Genomic DNA, 22,249 nt, shown 5'->3' on the forward strand with positions numbered 1-22,249 from the left:
ACAGAACTAAGCTATTGAACTATTTCTTTGAATATTCTTAGCTATTTTTATGCATGCATGTGTTTGTGTTTGTGTATGTCCATATAGCAGGTAGAGCAACTAAAGGTTTTTTAGTGCCATCTTTTGGGTGGCCCTTATACTACAGAACAGATTATTCAAATCAATTACACATTTGCTGTCTTTTCCTAACCACGTGGTACAAGCTTCTTAAACTTGTTTCTAGAGTGTCTGGAGGTTGGTTGAGGGTGGGGAGGGTTGGGGGTACAATAATTATTTTATTTTATTTTCAGATTACAGCTCTCTATAAGATTTTGCTTTCTAAAGTGTATTAGCATTTAAGGTCTCTAAAGAACAAATGGACAGAGTGCAGAGATAAAGGGGGCTGCACCAGTTACAGGCTGTGCTAGTTGGGGGTGCAAGTGTGGGGTCACTATTTGCTGCCATGGGACCAACCAGCCAGGATCCATGAAAGGAATGCAACAAGGTATGACTGGTCACAGCCAGTGTAATACACCATAGAGGTAGACCAGTGCTCAGTAGCTGGGTGAGAAAATATGTGTTTAGACCTTTGGTTTGGCATGAGGGTGTTGTGGAGCTGCTGGGGATGGGAAGTGCCTTACCAGTCTCATACCAAATTGCAGAGTTGAGGGAAAAAATGGGTCAGAGGAGTCTCACCCACAGCACCTCTTTGAAACAGGACAGCTATTACAGTTCCTGTAAGCTCCTTTAAGGCACTCCTATGGTGAAGTATATGTCCATACTTGCAAAACCAATCAAATGTCATATTTGGCTTAGACTATTTGGTTCATGATGACTGCAAATTACCCTGATAGGTAGCAGACACCTATGTTAAACTGCATTTTTATTTTTGTTTTTCAATTTTCAGGAGACTGTTTTTAAAATTGCTTACCTTTAATTACATGATTTTAATCTTCTTCCAGAATCAAAACACTTCCAGCCCTCTCTACAACCACAGTTAAGTGAAGCCCATACATGGTTGAGTGGCAGTAGTCAGATAACAGACAAGCTCAATGTGAGGATGAATTGCTGGGAGTGTTTCCATGCTGCATAAAAAAAAATCCCCTAACCCTTTCTTAGAACACAAATCCCCAAACCCTAAGCCAAAAAATATTTTCCTATTTAGATATACTGTTTTTTTCCAACTTTGGCTCGTGTTTGTTCAGTTTTATAAGATAATCATCTATTTATCCCAGTCACACCCTATATCACAAACTTTCTTCTTTCTGATTCCTAACATCAGACCAACAGTAAACTCATTACTTCTATTCCATCTTTATTCCATATTCCTTCCTACCTCCAAAAACAGATCATATGTCAAACATTTAAAAAAAAAAAGCACCCAAAAATCCAACTACACACCTACATCCATGCCATAAAATCAAATGCCTACATGAAATACTACACCCAGGGTAGTGGTAACTAATAACCAAATCTAGCCATAAAACTGCCCTTCCACAGATGGTCTAAGATAGAATTAGATGACAATGTCCCTTTGAAAAGGCCTGTTGTCAACTGATTTTGTCTTAAGCAAGAACAAATTCAATGGAGTGAAGTATGAAATTCTTTCAGCAGGGTTTTCTTCCACCTTAATGAGAAGAGAGATGCCTTTCTTCTCCTAATCCCTTACTACCCTGGGACAAACATGCTAACTGGCTACTCCCTATGGAAAAGTGTGCCATAGGAAGAGTACAGGACTTGGAGATAGCTGGGCTTTGGGTATCCCCTTGCCAGTAAGGTAAGCACACACAGAGCAGGTCAAGGTTCACGCTGTGCTTCCTGACTCATGATCCCAGAGACTGTATAGACAGAGCCAAAGGCATTATTCATGTGTGTAACATTTACTTTAGATATTTACAGCATTTGGCCTTGAAGTCTAGAGCACCAGCTGACCCTTTTTTGCTAGCTGTTATGCTTGAAATGACATATGCACACACTGCAAAATTTTGGACAAGGCAGCCTCCCAAACAAAATGCTGATGTCTGCAATTAAACTTATCTCTGTGTGGAAATGCTCCCTAGGCACCAATTCCTAGGCCAAGTGCTTGTTGGAGGCTTTCTGGAGGTGTCAGAAGGTTTGCATTCCCCTACCCTTGGATAATCAAACACAGCTCACAAGCTTGTTTGGATGTTGAAATAAGCCCAAAGAGGGAGTTTATGCATGTATAGTTTATAGCATTTTAGGCATGTGAGCCTGGAAGGTATTGCCTTCATTAGTGTATTCCTTCCTCTGCTGTGACAGGAGGTAGATACAGGTAATTCAGTTCAGAAATTCATCATGTGCCCTTTTACAGCCATTGTGCCCTTTACCTCCATCCCTCCTCTTGGAAAGCATATCTACCCATGTGCACCTGGAAGCGAGTCTTATCATGAAACTGCACCTGCAATGGTCCACATAGGCTACAGGAACAGCAGCCTCCAACATCAATAACCTGATGTCCTTTCATTGGCACTAACAATTAAATGTCTGGCTTGTGGACAGCCACCATTTATATCACTCATTGTTACAGCTTTTGGTACTTCTCACATCACAACTATATAATCAAATGATCCACAGGGGAGTTAAAACAGATACGTGTGTATTTCCATAGCCCTTGCAGAGTTGCAGTGGTACAAAAGACCTGCACTGTACTAAGAAAGCAGTGTGTGTGTTCCGGGGCGCTGCTGTGGACAGAAGCTAAGAAGAGACTTTCTCCTTTCAGCCACACAGATCAAAGCCCTTGAATGCAAAAGAGATGCTCAAATGACATGAAGTGAATGGGCCTCTGTTCAAGCGCAGCTGTCTGCCGATATGTAAAAAATACTGTGGGATTAGAGCCACAGAGATTAACATAAAGCAACAAGTGCTGGCAGTTTTAGCAGTGGATGTCCTCACCTTAATTGACTTTTGCTTTTCTGCCCTCCCTGAAGTAAACATCATGAGCTAATGTTGCCACTTACAGTTTCTGAGCTTTTGGTGTCTTATGTCATAGCTTTAGCGTTTATAGTTTTTCAGCTTGTTTCCCATACTATGTTTGAGTTTGAATCCTTTTGAAAAGGTAAAACGACAACATTTTTCTTGGAAAGCTTTGAAATGCACATTAATAAAGTTGGTAGGGCCCTCTCAGTTAAATTTGGTTTCAGTTTTTTGTCTCATTAGTAATTTCTTTACACGACCTATTTTTGCTCATGTATTTACCATATAAAGCAATGACAGATCGTTTGGCATCACTAGAATTATAAAAATAAATGGTCTTATAAGTGGAATTTTTTACATATTTGCTAACTTACCTGGTGATGCTTTGGTTTTAAAAAGTGTGTTACATGTGACAGCTGTGCATATTTGTGCTGTAGCTAGGATTTTTATATTACTCCCAGTTCATAAATATTTTTGAGCAACAACCTAGAGAATTTAAATGTTTAAGAAATAAAATGTTGAGAAAAGCAACACACAATAACAGATTTTCCATCTTCTAGATGACCAGGAATTGTGTTGTTCTACTTTTTACACGTAAGAACAAGTTCAGGCTCAGACAGGAACCCTCCCACGGGACTTTGACAGTCTCAGAGAAAAAATTTCCCTAGCTGTTTTCATTTATGCCTTTGAAGCCACATGGTGTGCAAACAGCTTTCAGACCATGGGATGTCAGCCCCAGAAGATCAGAAAGTCCTCTGCAGTCAGTGCCCCTCATCAATTCCTACAGGACTTCCCCAGACTGTCCCTGGACCAACCCAGTGCCACCTTGTGTGGAGCTGGCCCTGGTGGACTTACATGGGCAAGAGTAAAAGCTCCTGGGTTGGGACCTGCTGGGAGCTGCAGGCAGGGAGTTATTTACTGACGCTCCACTCTTGCCTGTGCACCACTGAAGAGCAGCACATCCATCATTGCCCAGGTGACTTGGGCCAGCAGCTCCCCCAAGTCTGAAACAGCCCAGAGCAGTCAAAAGCAGCATGGAGGTCACTCTCTTGCTTCTTCACCCACTTGTATTTTGTAAGGGGCATGTAAACGTCCCTCAGCACACAGCTGACCCAGGCAGAGGCAGCTGCAACCCAAGGTTTCTTTCAAAGGTTGGCAGCAGATCTGTTCCAGAGAATCTGGGGTTGCCTCAGCTGTACTCCTAGGGAGCCAGAGGCCAAAGTAGACATCAGACTGAGCTCTCTTTCACAACAGGAGAGCATTGCCAGTGAGTGCGGGTGACACTTGCCTTCCAGTTATGCCCAGTTTATGATCAGAAATGATCACTGATTTTAGGTAGGCATAAAATTATTATGTTAAAAAAAAAAAATCCATGTGAAACTATGATGCATTTATGCCCATGATATTTTAATCACACATAAATACATTTTGAATTAAAACACATAACCCTTTAAATAAATAGAAGGTGGAACTCAACAGTAAGAGAATGAGACAAAGTACAGAGACTGGTTGGTAGATATAGATCCACATATTCCTAGCAGATTTGAGACATTTCAAAACCTGATAATTTTTTCTTGATGAGCCTTAATCATATACCCAAATATCTACCTTTACCTTAAGTATAGCTTTTAACTTTAAAGCATGTATCTGGCAATCTGAACCATTCAGTCAAATAAATTGACTTCAGCATGACACTCAAGGAAATATGAAAGAACGTATCATGAATGGTATCATGAATGTCGCTTGCTCCCTGATTTCAGTTTTTTAATACCCAAAACTATAACATAGTTGTGCCACACTATGTAAAAAAGAGCTGGTGGCAGAGCAAAGGCAGCACATCAACAGAGGTCCCATGCTTAAATTTATGTCCATGGGAGGGAAATCAAAGGACCTATCTACACATGTATAGTGAAGACTTGCATAAATGTGTATTACAGCCAAAAGGAGAAATTTAATGATGCTAAATGGAAGTTAAAAAAAAAAAAAAAAAAAACACCAAAAAAAAAAAAAAAACAACTAGGTTTTGTTTACCAGCTTATTGGTGTTTGGTCTTAAGCAGGAACTTTTTTTTTTTTTCCAGAAGATATACTGGTAACAAGAGTGATGGTACAAATCTGGGTATTTCTTGCTGTACTCTCATATAATCTCTATGGTACAACCTGACAGAGAGCATGGGTGGAAGGGAGTTTTGTTTTAAAAACTACATTTCTTGAATAAGTCATTGCACATGCTTCCTCTTGATATAATTTGTAAACAGAATATTTTAGCCAACATTTTATTATGTTTTCAATTCTGCAAACACTCGAGGGGTTAATAAGATGCCAGAACTCAAGCCTAACTATAAATATTTCCAGGATTGGGGTCTACGTGTCTGCTCAAGTTCTCTTTGTTAACATTATATGATTGAGCTGTGTGTTACATCACCACAATAACGGCTCCTCACATGGGCAAAATGTATTAATAGTCTTAATATGGAGTTGTGCAAGCAAGGTTATGTGCCAGAGGAGTGGCTCACTTGAGCTGCTCCAGATTGGCTGGGGAGATAGCACGTGTGACTGTGCAGTGAACTATGACAGTAATTTAAAATCTTCCAAAAACTGGAGGGAGTAGCAAAGGGAAGATCATGCTGCCCCAAAGCTCAAATTCTTTCTGCTAATGGCTACCGGTCTGATCTGGCATGTTGTTCTGGTGGTCACATTGCTCATTATTTCACTGGTTTAACTATTTCTGTAAAATAGCTAAAAGTTATTGTTATGATCACAGTTTCTAACAATCCTTTGGAACCTTTCTAAGATGAATGGAACTCCCTCTTTCTTTCGCTGCTTTTGGTGGCGGTGGTTAGGTTTTTTGTTCATTTTGTTGGTTTTGGGTGGGTTTTTTGGAATACTCTCCCAAGTGCTCATGTGCGTAGGCATCTACTTTCTTCAGAAGTGACAGTACTCATTGCTGTACTCATTTGATGGAAGAGTGCAGTAACAATGGCATGCAAAAAGTGCATATATACCAAGGGAAGCAGGGCAGTAAGAGGCTTCTTTATAGAGGAGCAGAGAAAGTGTCAAGTATTAGATTTTGCATGCCTTGGAAAATCTTACACTGTAAACAGGCAAATGATAAAAGCTGAGGATATGAGTTTCTGTGGCAGCAGCAAACATGCCATTTCAGTGGCCTTTCCCATCACTGGAAGATGGGGGATTCAGTCTGAACATCATGAAACATTTTTCACTGTGAGGGTGACCAAGCAGTAGCACAGGTTGCCCAGAGAGGCTAGGGAGTCTCCATCCTTGGAGATGTTCAAAAGCCATTTGGATGTGGTCCTGGGCAGCCTGCTCTAGGGTGGCCCTGTTTGAGCAGGGAGGTTGGACCAGCTGACCTCAAGAGGTTCCTTCCAGCCTCAGCCATTCTGTGATTCTGTAATCCTGCAATTTCTTGCTTACTCCTTACCTAACATTAAAGAAGTGCAAAGAAGTAATCTGAAGCTCCAGTCTATAAACAGAAAACAAGGGGAATCAAAAGCCGAAAAAACTAAGAGGTAACCATCCCATGTCCTGTTCAAAATGTGGGTTCTGCTGTCAAAAAGTAAATACAGATTAACAACATAATGAGCCCTGTCCTGAATGTCTTCAGTAGCTGAAGTTATGGCTCTACAGTTGAATTTATGAAGTTATGAGTTATGGCTCTGCAAGGCTCTGAAGATATATATGAATTGCATTGGTAATGCCAAAGGTATTTTGTCTTGCTGCTAATAACTTGCTGAATCTTTTTGTGCCTCAGTTTTCTACCTGTTAATTAAAGATAAGGTTCACTATGGGCTTTTGATACTCTTTAATGACTGAGTTGCTCATTTAAAGTCTCATATGCACAATGAGGGAGTCAAAAATACAGTGTTTAGAAGGAGGCAATTATTACTGATGGCTCTGGAAAGCCAGCAAGGTTTTAAAAAACAAAGTTAAGCCAGCTACTGGATTCTACATATTTATGGCTTTTGTTAAACCTAAGTTTAGGTGATTTGCTCCTCATCTCAGAAGGAGTCTGTAGCAGAGCTAGGCCTCCCAAAAGCTGCAAAGACATCTTATCCTATTTTGGTATACACAAAAAAAAATTTTGGTATACATCCTATACACATAGGACGGTACTTAAAACCATGACTTTACATTATAATCTCTTGTAGCATTTCCGAAATATTTGCTTAGGCCATGGTATAAATTGATGAATGGCTGGATTAAAGCATCTAAATAAAGATCCTGATGCAAATCCCCAAATTTGCTGTTAAGTAAAGCTGCCTTTTAAGGTTGTCCCTCTTGAGGTATGTATTGCTGAGATTTTTACTCACTTACATGTTATTTCCATCAGTTCAGAATAAAATAGATGTAGGCAAGAGTATTTCATGCTTGGCTGGCTAGCACCTCTCCACTTGTGATATAGGTCCAGTTTGGCAGCAAGATAGAAGCTAACAGCTGATCTCCATTACAATTGCTTGCAGATAGTGCTGAGATTAGTGAGAACACTGGGGAACCTTGGGTAACTACTCTTTTGCCTTATAAAAGTTGCACTGCCACATCAAAATCCCTTTCTTTCGAGAAGTAAAACTCAAAACTATGAAGGCTTATTATTCAATTGCTTCATGCAGAAATGCCTAACTTGCTATTTGACCAAAGTTTTGCTCTGCTTTCGAGCAATGAAGGCATTTCTCCATTTAATTGTCAAATGGCTACTGTTTCAGAGTTGCCTTAAGACTCAGAATTCACTGAATCACAGAATGGTTGAGATTAGAACAGTCCTCTGGAGGTCATCATTATGTCCATGAGTCCAACCCCTCTGCTCTGGAAGGGTCACGTAGTGCTGGTTGCCTAAACAGGTTTTGAGGATCTCCAAGGACAGAGACTCACCAACCTCTCTGGGCAACCTATGCCAGTGCTCAGTCACCTACACTGGGAAGAAGTGTTTCATGATGTTCAGGTTGTACCTGTGTTCCAGTTTGTGCCTGTTGTCACTTGTCCTGTCACTAGGGACCACTGAAAAGAGTCTGGCTCTGTCCAATTTGCACCCTATATACTATACACTGACTCCACATACAACCACAGTTAGAAAAGGCCTAACTTTTTTTTTTTTTCCTAGACGGCATGGTTATTCAAGATGGAAAAACATTATGCCAAACAAAAAGAAAGTTTTTGCAGGTGCTACAGCAAAAGCATTTTACCCAACATCAGCAATCTCCAGGCACATAGAGAAAAGTTGAGGCTCTTTGGAAAGGGAAAGGGAGAAAGAGAGGGACCCTCTCAGAACAATTGAGACCAAAAGGAGCACCAAGAACTGCAGTTCAAGGAGGCCAGACCCAGCCCTGCACATCAAGAGGAAATCTTATCTAAATCAGCTTTTATCAAGACATGGATTAGATGAGTCTAAACATGTATATAAATTGTTTGGGGAGTGGAAAGTGGTTAAGCACTTTCCTTAATGATTTTTGTTCTTTGTTAAATATGCTTACTGCCAACTATTGAATAGCCAGCATAATGGGGAGGAAGGGTGCAGCAGAAAGAGCTGAAATAAATAAGGGGAAGATAAAGGATGTAAACAAGACTACCAAAATCATACAGGGAGAGTGTGAGGAAGAAAAAGGAATGGATCCTCATATTAGTAAGTCCTCGTGCAAGTTAAGCTCTGCATAGTATTACATGTATGTGGCAGTTTAGGTCTGGAAGCTGTATTGCAACCAGCTAATAAACCCAGTAATGGTAAGACAGCAACATCACATCAGAGTGTTTCTTTCTCTCCTGCCAGGCTGAGCTGCTCTTTTCCATGACTTGCTGGGATGCATCATAACCTCCTCTGCTAAACTGACACAATTGCTTGTGCGGCTGGCAGTGTGAGAATTAGGGTGAATGAACTGCCCAGCTAGAAATTTAAAGAAAATATTTCTTATTTGCGTCTAAATTTCTTGGTATTTATTATAATGAGTATCAGGCTCCCATCACAAAGAAAGACCAGTGGATGTCCAGTTAGACCAGGACAGCAATAAGGAGAGCACTGTCTAGCAAGATAGAAAGCTCCCTGGAATCAGTGGTTAATGCCCTCATCTGCTGTGACAATAATTTTCTCCTACATCACGTGAATGTTTTGAAGGTAAAAAAATATATATATAGGTACAGTGATGAGTTTTCATTATGAAAACTTTCATGGGAAGTGTAACGCTTCTTGCAGCACTTGTGCCCAAAGTACACTGAGAAAGTGTGGTATCTTGAAATTGCAGCGTGATAAAAATATCAAAATGTCAGTGGAACTCGGGGTATGCACGAATGTGCTTTGTTCTCTTTGCCAGTTGCCAAGGGACTTTGCAGCCAACGTTATGGTTACGGTTATATTTAACTTCTGAAACATTTTGCAGACATACTATAATGCAACATTTTGTTTTGCCTGATTCCTTTTATTTGATCCCTTCTTTCTAGGGAGATTTTTGTATATTTGACACTAGCAGTTGTTTTGACCATGAAAATTTGGATTTAGGTCAGCTGTTCCATTAGCCATTTAGATGGTAACACAAATTCCTCAGTAGGAATACTTCTACCACCAGGAAGAGAAATACATGTGTCAGACCCCAACAGTCCTCTAAACCACTTGCCTGTGATATGGTCATGTCTGAATTCACATTCTGATGCAAACATTCAGACCAACTGTGCTCTGGTAACAGATTTTGCTAAGGTATGTGACTGATAATAGTTGGGGGAAGAGATTAACAAAAAGCTTAATGCTAGGCTGCCCCCTCCCCCTCAGGTGTTGATCTAGCCAGAAAAGTGTTATTAAATATATGTGCAGCTTTGCCTCCACTAGTCTCAGAATGTATCACTTAAAATGCATTAGCTCACAGGTCCAAACAAGCACATCAGTCAACAAACAGCCAGGAGCTATTAACAACCTTTGATGTCTTGGATCAGATAGGGATACTATGGTAGACAGTAATATACATGGTTATGAGTAGAGCCAGCTCTTGATCAGGATGGAGGCCTACTCTCCCGCACCAAGCCAATTCAGGTCAAGCGTGTCAGCCAGCATAGACCATCAGTGATGCACTGCCATCCTCCTTCGGATGCAGTCAACCACAGAAGGAAAGGTGCTCTACATCCATTCAAGTGTGACCCACATCATCATCTTCATTGGATATGACCTACTGTTACTGCCAGGAGCAAACTACGAGTTGTGGCTGTAAAATGAGGAGGACACTGAGCAACAGGTGACTAGAGGGGGTTTACAGCTGCCTAACAAACAATAAGGGAACATTAGGACACATTACTGCACTCCCTGTACACAGAGCTGACTTCTGCCCTCCCTATTTTTAATTTCCCTCTGCTCCTATCCTACAGCAAAAATGGACAAAAATATTTCATTGTGGACAAAACTCAATATACTTTTCACCACACTAATTTCAGGAACAGTTAAACAGTTAAACTGCTTGTAAAACCTTTTATAAAGAAGCTTCAAGAAAAAATCAACTGAAAGCTAGTTTGGCAACTGATAACATGGTCTTTAGGAGATCCATAAAGTAATCTCAATTACATATGCCTCTACCTGTGCTCAGCAAAAAAATGTTAAAGAGAGAAATTATGCCATCATTTATAATGCCTGCAATTGTATTAAAATCATTGAGGTGGTATTACATTAAGTCAGTGCAAAATATCTTTGTGATCTAAGTAAGGACTGGCATCAACTAAACGGATTCTAATTTCTACTGGTTTAAATTAAGTTAAGCTTCCTGGCTGCCCTTACCTTTACAAATTGAACTAGCCTAAATCCTGAATCCAAAAGTCTGGTGCATTATATCTGCTGAATAATAAAATTATTGACTCATGCAGCCAGAGGTACACTAAGTTCCCATTCGGTTCGTTTCTGATGAAAGCTTACTAGTGGAAAGCAGAAAGAAATGGTAGTTCTTCATTTTGAGTGCATTCAGGCCTATAATATAAGCTATTTGGGAATAAAGTCTGGTGGGTCCCAAAATTTGTGTATTTTTCAGCAACTTTGATTGTTAGCTCATGTAAAAGGTGAAACTATGGGAAAACTGTTAACCAAATTGAATCACAGTTCCCCTCCTCCAAAAAAGTTCCTACTAGTCATTAAAGTTGAAGTCATTAAATCAGAGTTTTCTGTCATATTCCACTTTAACATCTTGTTATCCTGCTTAATAAAAATTAAGTGTTAATGACATCAAAATCTATAATAAATGGAAAAGAGTAATAAGCTTTGCAATTTTGTATATCACAAAAGACATTAGAGTAGATCAGAAATCCATAAACAATCTTGTTCGCTACAGCCATTCATCCTGAGTGACAATGGATTCACTTTCTCTGCACGAAGCCAAACCTCTCAGATGGCTCCATGTTGAGTAGGGGAATAGAAGTGTTGTTTATGGGTGAGCCTTTCAGTAGTAACCAGCAGTGATGGGACAAGAGTTCTGCAAAATTAGATCAATTTCTGGAGAAAAAAATAAAAGGATTAAGGTTATTGGAAGTGTTCCTTTGAGCATTTTTTTGTCTCCCATCCTCTGTTCAGTGGGACTAATGTGCCATCTGCTGTTTTAATACTAAATTGTTATCATTTTTTAAAGCTGTTATCCTGTTATCATTCTGCAGCATTTGAACAAAAAGGCTGAAAAAAAGTCTTTTTTTTTTTTTTCCATTTTGGAAACAGCAGCTTATACAAACACTGGAAAAGAAACTGAAACTTCACCATTGTTAATATTGCTCAGATGCTGTAAACATTTATGGGTAATCCACTAAAAAAAAAAAAAAAAAAAAAAAAAAAAAAAAACCGCACTGCTGACTAAAATACGATGATCTATTAGCTCCATCTGGTGGCTATCTTTGCATTACAAGGTCTTGAATTTTTCCCGAGAAACACTAGAACACTAGCGATTTATTAAAAAATGCTTTATACCTTTTCTAGGTTTTAATCTCATTAAGTGAAATTCTGCAAATTTTCGGTAAGTTTAGCTTTCTAAATATCATAATTTTAATAGGGATTTTCATTTCTACATAATATGGTTGCAGATTTGATATGATATGGATTGCAAATATGCATACACGTGCTTCCTAGTCTTGCACAAGACAATGCATTGTCTTATGCAAACTACACAACTCATTGTGTAGTGCCACTACATGTCCGCTAAGAGCCAGACCTTTTGCTTGTAGTTGTAAATGCTCCTTCACCCATGTTCACTTACTGCAAATCGTTTCCATGCCTTTTTCACAGCAGCACATCCAGCAATAGGAGAACAAGGCAATTGCTGAGTGGTTGCCACTTTCCTAAAGCACTTTCTTGGACATTATATAAAAAGCTTTAAACCAACTGTCCTAACTGCAGAAGGACTGAGAAGGGTTCTGAAATGTAAGCGTTTCTTCCAGAGCATAGCTGGAAACCTGGGAGATGAACCGTAAAACATTGTTCAAGAGAATTTTTTATAAGCGAGTGCCACCTGGTGGAACACAGTGAAGACTTTACTCACAAAAAAAAATATTTTAAGGTGGTCAGGAGATTTTAAATCGGAGCTTTTAAATCAAAAAGGACCAGCAAAACATTGTCACAAAGCTGTAGATGGCTTGGTGGCCACTGAAGTGGCCCAGCTCTAGTCCCTCCTGATGCATGCACTGTATCCATACAGTGACAGGCTGGAGGTTGCCGTACTTTTAATGGGTCTCTTTGCAAGCATAACTATTTTCAATCTAAAGCTCAAAAATAAGTTACAAGACCTCCCTTTCAATTCTACATTTTATATGCCATATTTCTAGACTACTAAACTCATAATTCCCCAAACCTTCAAAACACGTATAACTGCTATCGTGTGCAACACAAAACTAGCAGCGTGAGTGGGCCACACCTCTGTCATGTCTCCTGTCCTGGGAAAAGCATGGTACAGCTGGGTGCACACTGCTGGATCTCAAAGGTAAGGGTAGAGATCACCACTCATCTCCAAGTCTTGAGAGAAAAATCAGGCCTCTGTTAAAACTGAACGCGTATTTCTGTCCCGAACTTGTTAATGGGCAGCAGTTGCAGTTTCTCAAAGCCAAGGCTCTGCTAAAAATGCACAGACTTTGGCTGCCGTATCCCAAGTAAAATCCCCCATTTGATTTTGCTCATCGTTGTGTGGGACAACAGCACTTTTGTGGAGTAAGTAACTGGAAAATCCAGTTCATCTATCCATGTGCTTTTTTTGCACAAGTTGAAAAGTTGGATGTTTCTAAAAATGTAGGATTTACACAGCGCCGTGGGAAACAAATGTGTTATCTGAACTTGACAGATAATTGGCCTGTGCAGTTGACACTGAAATACAGCTCCACGTTTATCTGACGTTGAGTTAGGACAAAAACCCTTCGGTTTAGATTTAGGTGCTCCTAAGAGAATGGTGGATGTGTGAAACCATCGCTTCTGTAACAAGGATGGTGCGTGTGAGTTTTACCTTTGTGTTAAGTCACGGCATCACCTGATGCTGAAGCATTTTATTTTGGGGATTGTCACTGATAGGTGCAGCAGCACTTGTGTTTGTATCTAACACTGTTTCTCGCCAGTTCTTTGCCCTCGGCCTCCAAAAGGCCTCCGCAGCAGGGGGAAGCAGCCGTGCCCATCGCAGCTCAGGCCGCACGGCGGATTAGCTGTACCACCACGGCCCGAAAAACCCTGGCTGCCCCTACGTGCGCGCCTCTGTTTAAGCGATTTACAGCACGAACCATTTCCCAGAACTACAGGTGCACGGCCTAGTAGTGCTGGGAGCGGGTGAAGCGTGTGTGTAGGGGAAAGAAGGGGGGGGAATAATAGGAAAAGCCGCGCCCCCGACCCGCGGCTCAATGGGAGGGGGCACCCCGCCGTCGGAGGGGGCCGGGGCTGCCGGGGAGCGGCGGGGGAAGGGGCAGAGGGGCCGGGGGAAGGGGCCGGGACCCCGTGGCTGCCCGCCTCGCCGCGCCGCGCCCCGTCCCGCCCCGCCGGGGGCTGGTGGGGGGGCCGGGGGCGGGGGCCGCCCGCCGCCGCCGCCTTACGCAGGCGGTGAGCTCAGCGGGCCGGGGCGGGGGGCGGCGCGGCGGGGGGCGGCGGGCCCCGGCGGGGTGGGGGCGGCCCGGCAGAACCCCATAAAGGGCGGCCGCCGCCGGCCCCGGCCGCCGCACTCAGCCCGCTCGGCGGAGCCGCCCGGATCGCAGCGGAGGGCCCGGGGCGGAGGGGACCGCCCGCTCGCTCGCTGTTTTATTTTATTTTGAATTTTTTTTTTTTTTTTTTTTTTTTTTTTTTTTTTTTTTTTTTTTTTGCTTTCTCGTCCCGCTTCTCTCCGCGGGGAAGCGGGGTGTCTCGGCACTCGTCCCCCAGCACCCGCCCTGTGGAAGCGCACCCGAGGCCGGCCCGGGGCTGCCGGAGGGGACTCGCCGGAGCTTCCTCCCCGCTCGGAGGGCAGGGAAAAAGAGGAGCGGCGGCGCGGAGCGGAGCAGAGAGAAGGAGAAGGGGGCCGGGAGGCGCTCGGAGAGCGGGGCCGGGCTGCCCCTCGCACACCCTGCCTCGCTCCCTTCCCGCTGCTGCCATGGGGAAGTCGCCGCCGCCTCTGCAGTGATCGCGGGACTGCCGGCGGAGAGAAGCCTCCACCGCCCGCAAAAACCAACACCCCCCCACCACCAAAAAAAAAAAAAAAAAAAAATACATATATATAAGCAAATCTCGCTCTCCGCCTTTTACAAATTAACGACTGAGGCAGAAAGGCTCCGCCAGGCCAGCAGCAGCCAGCCTTCCCCGCCCCGAGCCCGGCGGCCGCGATGAGGACCGGGGGGCGCCCGCTGGGGGTGCTGGTGCCGGTGTTACTGGCGGTACTGGTGGCGCTGGGACCGTGCAGCGCCGAGCCCCCCGCCACCGCCCGCCAGGCGCTGGTGCGGCCGCGGCGCCTGGGCGCTGCTGGCGGCCGGGAGCGGTTCCGCCTGGACGCCTTCGGGGAGCGGCTGACGCTGGAGCTGGAGCCCGACAGCAGCTTCCTGGCCCCGGACTTCACCCTGCAGTACCTGGGGGGGCCGCCGCCCTCCCCCTCGCCCTCCTCTCCGCCGTCGGGGGACGACCTCTCCCGCTGCTTCTACTCCGGCACCGTCAACCGGGACCCGGGCTCCGCCGCCGCCCTCAGCCTGTGCGCGGGGATGCGCGGAGCCTTCTCGCTGCGGGGCCGCCAGTACCTCATCCAGCCGGCCCCCGGCGTCGGGCACCGCCTCGGCGTCCACCTCCTCCGCCGCCGCCGAGGGACCCGACGGGGAGATCCAGCAGCAGCCGCCGCCCGCTGCGCCGTGGCCGAGCCGGGGGCGGAGGAGCCGGAGCCAGAGGGGCCCGCAGGTAGCCGGCAGAGAGGGGGGCGAGGGGCTGCCCCGACGGGGGGACGGGACGGGGCCTGCCGCAGCCACGCCTCGGGGGGAACGCGGCTAAGGGTGCCCCGAGGTCGGGTGCTGAGTCCCGGTGGGTGTCGGGTTCCCCAGTGTGGGGTTGTATGGCCATCCCCTGTGCCGCTCACGTGTGCTTTGCCCCTGTCTCCCTTGCTTTCCAGAGGCAGAAACTAGGAGCAAAAGGAAAAAGCGGTTCGTGTCCAGCCCTCGCTACGTGGAGACCATGCTGGTGGCCGACCAGTCCATGGCTGAGTTCCACGGCAGCGGGCTGAAGCACTACCTCCTGACGCTGTTCTCCGTGGCGGCCAAGCTCTACAAGCACCCCAGCATCCGCAACTCCATCAGCCTGGTGGTGGTGAAGATCATGGTCATCTACGAGGAGCGGAAGGGACCTGACATCTCTTCCAATGCCGCCTTGACTTTGCGAAACTTCTGCAGCTGGCAAAAGCAGCACAATCCGCCAAGTGACCGGCACGCGGAGCACTATGACACCGCAATCCTCTTCACCAGGCAGGTGAGGGACAAGGAGGCTCAACCGACCCTTGCGCACGTTGCCCCCTACCCCCAGAGGCTCTGTCTGCTGGGAGTCCCCCAAAAATGTGTTCGGGGGCGATCCAGTGGCATCACAGGTTCAGCAGAGCAGGCTGCAGTTGGAATGAGTCCCTTTTTATTTAGCCGTTTGTTTTACCGTTTGTGCTGTCCCAGGTGAAACTCACGGTATATGCAGCGTGCTTCTGCCTTATATTTCCAGCAGGGCTAGTATGGAAATTATGCATTTTACTTCTACGTGTAAGCCTTGTGTATGTTCCAAAGACAGATTTTTGCCATCGTACCCATTGAAGTGCTGAATATTTATGCTCTTTCCATAAGTAAAGGCAAACTGCCAGGGTTGGATGTTGCTTGCCAAGGTTAAGTCTCTGATCTGATTAATAATGAAACTGCCTTTTTTTTACAGGACCTCTGCGGTGCCAAGACATGTGATACTCTTGGGATGGCCGATGTGGGAACAGTTTGTGATCTAAACCGCAGTTGCTCTATCATTGAAGACGACGGCTTACAGGCTGCCTTTACAACAGCCCATGAGCTAGGTACTTGCAACTTAGAAATGAGGTTCCGGCTGATTAATTGAAGCTGGCTCGATGACGTAAAGCCCAGAGCTCCCCAGCCCTGCTGACGGCTCAGCTCGCCCTGCGGGGCGCGGGGCCCCTGCACTCCCCTGGCACAGTCAGAAGGAGGCAGAGCTTTGCTGTGGAGTGGGGTTGAGCTGCGGAAAGCAAATCCAGTCTGCAAGAGCCGTGTGCTGGACTGTGGCTGCAGGAAAAAAGCCTTTGAGGAGAGGGAGGATACACTGTAATCTGCTTAAAACTTGGTACCGTCCAGATCAGGATATTCTTTCAGCATTTAAAGGCCAGGCTTTGAGTAGCTCTAGGGTTATACATACAATAGCCTTGGTAATGCATAGGACAGACTTCCTAAAATCACCAACTTTTTTCCTTTTTTTTTTTTTTTTTTTTTTTTTTAAGGCCACGTGTTTAACATGCCTCATGACGATGCAAAGCAGTGTGCTGGTATTAATGGAATAAGCCGGGATTTCCACATGATGGCATCTATGCTTTCCAATCTGGATCGCAGCCAGCCTTGGTCTCCGTGTAGTGCCTACATGATTACAACATTTTTGGATAATGGTCATGGTAAGATTATTAAGCTTTCCATTCATGTGGCATTTATGGTTTTGTGTTTTACTGCTTTGCTTTTTTTTTTTTTCTTTTAAGGGAGTGCTTTCTGCTAAAGAATAGTGTTAACCTTTTATGTGCTGCCAATGATTTTAGAAGGACCTTAACTTTACAAAACTTGTGGCACAAATTGGCTTGAAGACTTATGCTACAATGCAAATGTAGTTCTAGAGATACAAATACATTTTTCCCTGCTGAAACTGAACTCACTGACAGAGTCTGTTTCTTTTTTTTCCCCTTTTTCTTCCTTTTCAGGTGAGTGTTTGTTGGACAAGCCCCATAAACCGATCCAGCTTCCTTCTGACTTGCCTGGCACATTGTACGATGCCAACAGGCAGTGCCAGTTCACTTTTGGAGATGAGTCCAAGCACTGCCCTGATGCAGCCAGTACGTGCACAACGTTGTGGTGTACCGGCACTTCGGGAGGACTGCTTGTGTGCCAAACTAAACACTTCCCGTGGGCGGACGGCACCAGTTGTGGAGAAGGGAAATGGTGCATGAATGGCAAGTGTGTGAATAAAACTGAGAAGAAGCATTATGATGTAAGTATAAATGTGTGTGTGTGTATATATATATATTGGGTTGCAGAGTAGCACAGATAATGCTTCAGTGAGAGCAATCAAACAGTTGTAAGGGCTTGAATAAATGGCGGTAGATAGCTAATTAAACAGGCTTAGAGCTTTTTTTTTTTTTTTTCTTTTAAAAAGTGGCTTAAGTAAAAAAAAAGAGCATGGCTGCAGGTTTTGTGGTTTTGTTTTTACTATATTAACACTTTCGTTCTCCTTCTTGTCATTACAGACCCCGGTGCATGGGAGCTGGGGCTCCTGGGGAGCATGGGGAGAGTGCTCCCGGACTTGTGGTGGTGGAGTGCAGTACTCCTTCAGGGAGTGTGACAACCCCGTCCCAAGGAACGGGGGAAAATACTGCGAAGGGAAGCGGGTGCAATACAGGTCGTGTAACATCGAGGACTGTCCGGATAATGATGGTAATTTTTTCCCTATTTTTGAGGTGGAAAAGGGGGATCTTGTAGAGGAAGACCATGTAGAGAAGATGATCTCATGTCCACCTGTCTTTCCTCTGCCTACAGGCAAAACCTTTAGAGAGGAACAATGTGAAAAGCATAATGAGTTTTCCAAGTCTCCCTTTGGAAGCGGACCTGCAGTGGAGTGGACACCCAAGTTTGCTGGTGTCTCTCCAAAGGACAGATGCAAGCTGGTCTGCCGAGCAAAAGGAACAGGATATTTCTTTGTTTTACAGCCAAAGGTATTTCAAAACTCTCCCTCATCTACCTAGTCATGAATCAGACTTTTATTTCATCTGACTCTGCATGTGAAATTAAGAGTCGAGACATGTAGAATTCTGAAATTATATTTGTTCTTCTTGTATGTATGCTAGATTCTTACTTTTCTTCTCCCTACATGTACAATCTGATCAGTGCAAGCATGCTTTAAATATTCTGGCACAGTCCCTACAGTTATTTCACACATACCACCTCATCTACCCACTCCACCCTAGTTTCCTTTCCGCTCCTTCCACGAGTTTGATTAAACTGAGATATGTTTGGAAAACTGTGGTGGTTCTTTGCCAAAACTTTGGTGCTTTCTCATACCAGTTACTAATATGTTGACGGCTTAAAGTAAACAAAAGGAAAAATAATTCGTCCTGCGTAGCTACTTGAACTCACTGTCGTAAGATGTTGAGAGCCAGTAACTACCAGGGTGATGACACAGATGTTTATTGTCGAGCAATACTCCTAGAAAGAAAGGATTGATTACGCCATTAAAAGCAATTTTGGTCCTGTACTTTGAGGACATGACTACCTTCTAGTGACATTATAGAAAAAATGTTCTTTCTGTATAGGAAATTATTAAAACAGTTCTGTGTTGGCTCTTTTCCAGGCTGGGAAGGGAGTTAATAAAAGCTGAAATTGGTTGTTTTCTCCTGTCACCATGGCATTTTATTTTTTTTCAAGTGAGTTCAAGTAGCACTGCATACCTCCAACTGTCTACAGGCTGCTTGGTTTTTAGTTTAGCCTTGAAAATACCGGTGCCGTAGGTCTTCTCGCTATTCATCTTCTCCATTTTGTATGTTATCTGTATTAGGCATTTTCAAAGAAGTATGCATCTTCTAATCAAATGCCCTACTGCTTGTTTCCTGCTAAGGTTGTGGATGGTACCCCATGTAGCCCCGACTCCACCTCTGTGTGCGTCCAGGGACAGTGTGTAAAGGCTGGCTGTGACCGTATGATAGGATCCAACAAGAAGTTTGACAAATGCGGCATCTGCGGGGGCAATGGATCCACGTGCAAGAAAGTGTCTGGCACACTCGTGAGAGCAAAGTGAGTGCATGACTGCAGCTGCTTTCTGTTCTGGTGAATGTTTTGTGGGTGTCAGCTTTTGGTTTCCAAGTCAGTGAGATACTGTCTCGGTTTATCCTTGGAACTGAGATTTGATGTGTCAAAGACAGTTGGCTGATAATAATTCACAGTGCGATCCCAGTGGACGGAAGCCTCTGACATGCGGGCATGCCTCTGCCATAGCAATAACGTGGGATGTGGCATTGCAAATCCCTTAATCCCTTGGCTCGAATAGGTCAGCAGCTCGTGAGCTTCATGCTTCATGCTTCAGCTTCAAATGAAATTCAGTCTTGTGCCAGGCAGCTTCTTCCCTTTCCCGGGGATGAGCAGAGGGCTCAGTCTTTCTCTTTTCTCTTGGACAGACCTGGCTACCACGATGTCGTCACCATTCCAGCTGGGGCAACGAACATTGAGGTGAAGCAGCGAAATCACCGGGGTGCCAGACATGACGGCAGCTTCCTGGCCATCAAAGCCATGGATGGCACCTACATCCTCAATGGTGACTACACGCTGTCGACGCTGGAGCAGGACATCACCTACAAGGGCAGCGTGCTGAGATACAGCGGTTCCTCTGCTGCCCTGGAGAGGATCCGCAGTTTCAGCCCTCTGAAGGAGCCTTTGACCATCCAGGTCCTCACGGTGGGGGACCTGCCACAGCCCAAGATCAAGTTCACCTATTTCGTGAAGAAACCTGCTCAGCCTGGGTCAGAGAAGGTGCCCAGTAAAAAGAAAGAGTCCTTCAACGCCATCAAGGAGATCATCTCTTCCGAGTGGGTCATCGAGGAGTGGGGCGAGTGCTCCAAGTCATGTGGCTCGGGCTGGCAGCGGCGGGCAGTGGAGTGCCGGGACCCCCGGGGGCGGCCAGCTGCCGACTGTGCCCAGGAGCTGAAGCCCAGCGATGTCCGTCCCTGCGCTGACATGCCCTGCCAGCAGTGGCAGCTGGGGGACTGGTCACCCTGCTCTAAGACATGCGGGAAGGGTTTCAAGAAGAGATTGTTGAAATGTATTTCTTATGATGGCAGCGTGCTGCCCCAAGAAAGCTGTGAGCCTTCCAAGAAACCGAAACACCTGATAGACTTCTGCAACATTACGGACTGCAGTTAAATAGTATAAGTTGGGAAAGCTAATTTTTTTTTTATTTTTTATTTTTTCCTTCAGAACAATGCACTGAATATACGAGGGTTAGAGGCAGCGCATACGTTCTGCATACAAATTCACGGTGAGGATCCATTGAGGTGGGACAGTGCAAATAACCTTAGTTGGCATTGCACCCTAAAACTATCCTGCCAATTGCAAGTTTGATAGGATAGCAGACCAATGTCACTCACTCATCTTCAGCAGATAAGGCCCTAGGGCATTAGAATTTCCTTTTTTAAAGTCTGTTACAAATTAAACCAAACAGGAGCAGTGGCCAAAGCATGTTTCAGCAAACATTTTGGGGTTTGGTTATTTCTCCCTTCTTTTGGATTTATATTGTGGTACTGATCAAGTCCCCATGTGTAGGAAAGGGGAGCAGAAAAGATAGCTTAAAATAATTGGTCAGGGTTTACCTACCTCACGAAGGGCAAAAAAAAAAACAGGATTAGAAAAGGAGCTTTAACTAAGTCATTAATGGCTGCTATTGTTTCAGAGAATAGTTTTATATAAAAATAAAGCCATATTCTCTACCTGTAAAGATTAAGAAATGTCAAGAACAGTCAATTCCACAAATAACTAGAATTTCTTTTTTTTTTAAAGCATCATTATGTCATTCCAACGTGTCTGTCCATTTCTCTCATCCACTCTGATGCCGTTGCAGTGACATATGTAGTCCAGAGGCTAGAAAAAGTGGAAAACTTCATGGAGCAGGTAGCGTCTATGAGTAGTTGCTCTTTGTGCGTTCTGCATACCTTCCATGAGCTTCTTGGATTCAAGCTTGGTCCTGCCATCCTGTCAACCAGACTCTTGGCAGTGGGCGCTTGAGTCAACACTTTGACATTCAAGTCTTTTCCTTTACACCAGCCAATAGCAATTATTTGCATTCGGGTAAAAAGAGATCAAAGAAATCCCGCTATGCATGGGAACCTCTCCTAAATGGCCTCTGATGAGTTTGTAGTGCTTAAATCACTGATAAGGCGGGAAGACAAAGCTGAAGGATAGCAGGTCCATCCACAGCAGTACGCCAACATTCGCATAATTAAAGTTTGTGCCAGTCCATAGACAATGAGAGAATATGGCTTTCCATATGTATATAGTAAAATATATTACTATAGATGTTACATACTTTATAAGTATTTTATATTTCTTTCCCTTCTGGGAAGGGTTATAATTTGTAATAAATGCATATAATGAGCGTATTTATTTTTATACTTCTTGTCTAATGTGATCTTCTAAGTTATCGCTTTTTTAAAAGGACATATAACAAGGATAGAGTATTTATACAGTATAATATGTTACTAGAGGTAATAAATGAACCCTATAAATTTTGGAAGTGGAGTGTCGTTATTTCACTGGAGTAAAACTAGTCTATCAAGCAGAATGAGCTTGAATTCTAAGGCTTTTTTTGTTATAAAAAAAGCTAAACCACGTTTCTCAAAAATACTGGTAGCTTAGGCTACTAATTGACTGTGTTAGTTAAGGGGTTTGGAAAACCCTACCCATAATGTCATATACCACGTTTAAACGAGTAATTTTGTATTTTATTGCTTAACCACTAACTGGGTGCTCAGCACTGTTGTTTCATCTTCAAAAAAAAAAAAAAAAACAAAAAACCTGCCACTAGACTGATGCCACTGATTTTAATAATGGCTTACAGAGGGAATATTGCTGTCAGTGGTGTTTATAACCAACAAAATATGTACAAAAGTAGCAGTTTTACCTGCTCC

At 44.1% G+C, this 22,249-nt stretch overlaps 1 protein-coding gene across 1 annotated transcript; it reads left to right on the plus strand.

Annotated features, from left to right (window-relative positions):
* Positions 1–14,208: 14,208 nt before the first annotated feature.
* Positions 14,209–21,852, plus strand: ADAMTS1 (ADAM metallopeptidase with thrombospondin type 1 motif 1). The gene is made up of 9 exons (XM_032199826.1): positions 14,209–15,249; positions 15,458–15,810; positions 16,252–16,384; positions 16,820–16,987; positions 17,285–17,571; positions 17,828–18,014; positions 18,117–18,292; positions 19,192–19,367; positions 19,748–21,852. Exons 1-9 carry the CDS (start codon positions 14,691–14,693, stop codon positions 20,487–20,489), a joined length of 2,781 nt encoding a protein of 926 aa, XP_032055717.1. The 5' UTR covers positions 14,209–14,690; the 3' UTR covers positions 20,490–21,852.
* Positions 21,853–22,249: the final 397 nt, after the last annotated feature.

The sequence above is a fragment of the Aythya fuligula genome, chromosome 1 (genome assembly GCF_009819795.1).
Source record: "Aythya fuligula isolate bAytFul2 chromosome 1, bAytFul2.pri, whole genome shotgun sequence".
Lineage (NCBI taxonomy): Eukaryota > Metazoa > Chordata > Aves > Anseriformes > Anatidae > Aythya > Aythya fuligula.

Coding starts and splice junctions, on each gene's coding strand:
- ADAMTS1 (XM_032199826.1), top strand. CDS start 14,691: ATGAGGACCGGGGGGCGCCCGCTGGGGGTGCTGGTGCCGGTGTTACTG. Junction 16,385..16,819: donor TACAACAGCCCATGAGCTAG/GTACTTGCAACT, acceptor TTTTTTTTTAAG/GCCACGTGTTTAACATGCCT. Junction 17,572..17,827: donor CTGAGAAGAAGCATTATGAT/GTAAGTATAAAT, acceptor TTGTCATTACAG/ACCCCGGTGCATGGGAGCTG.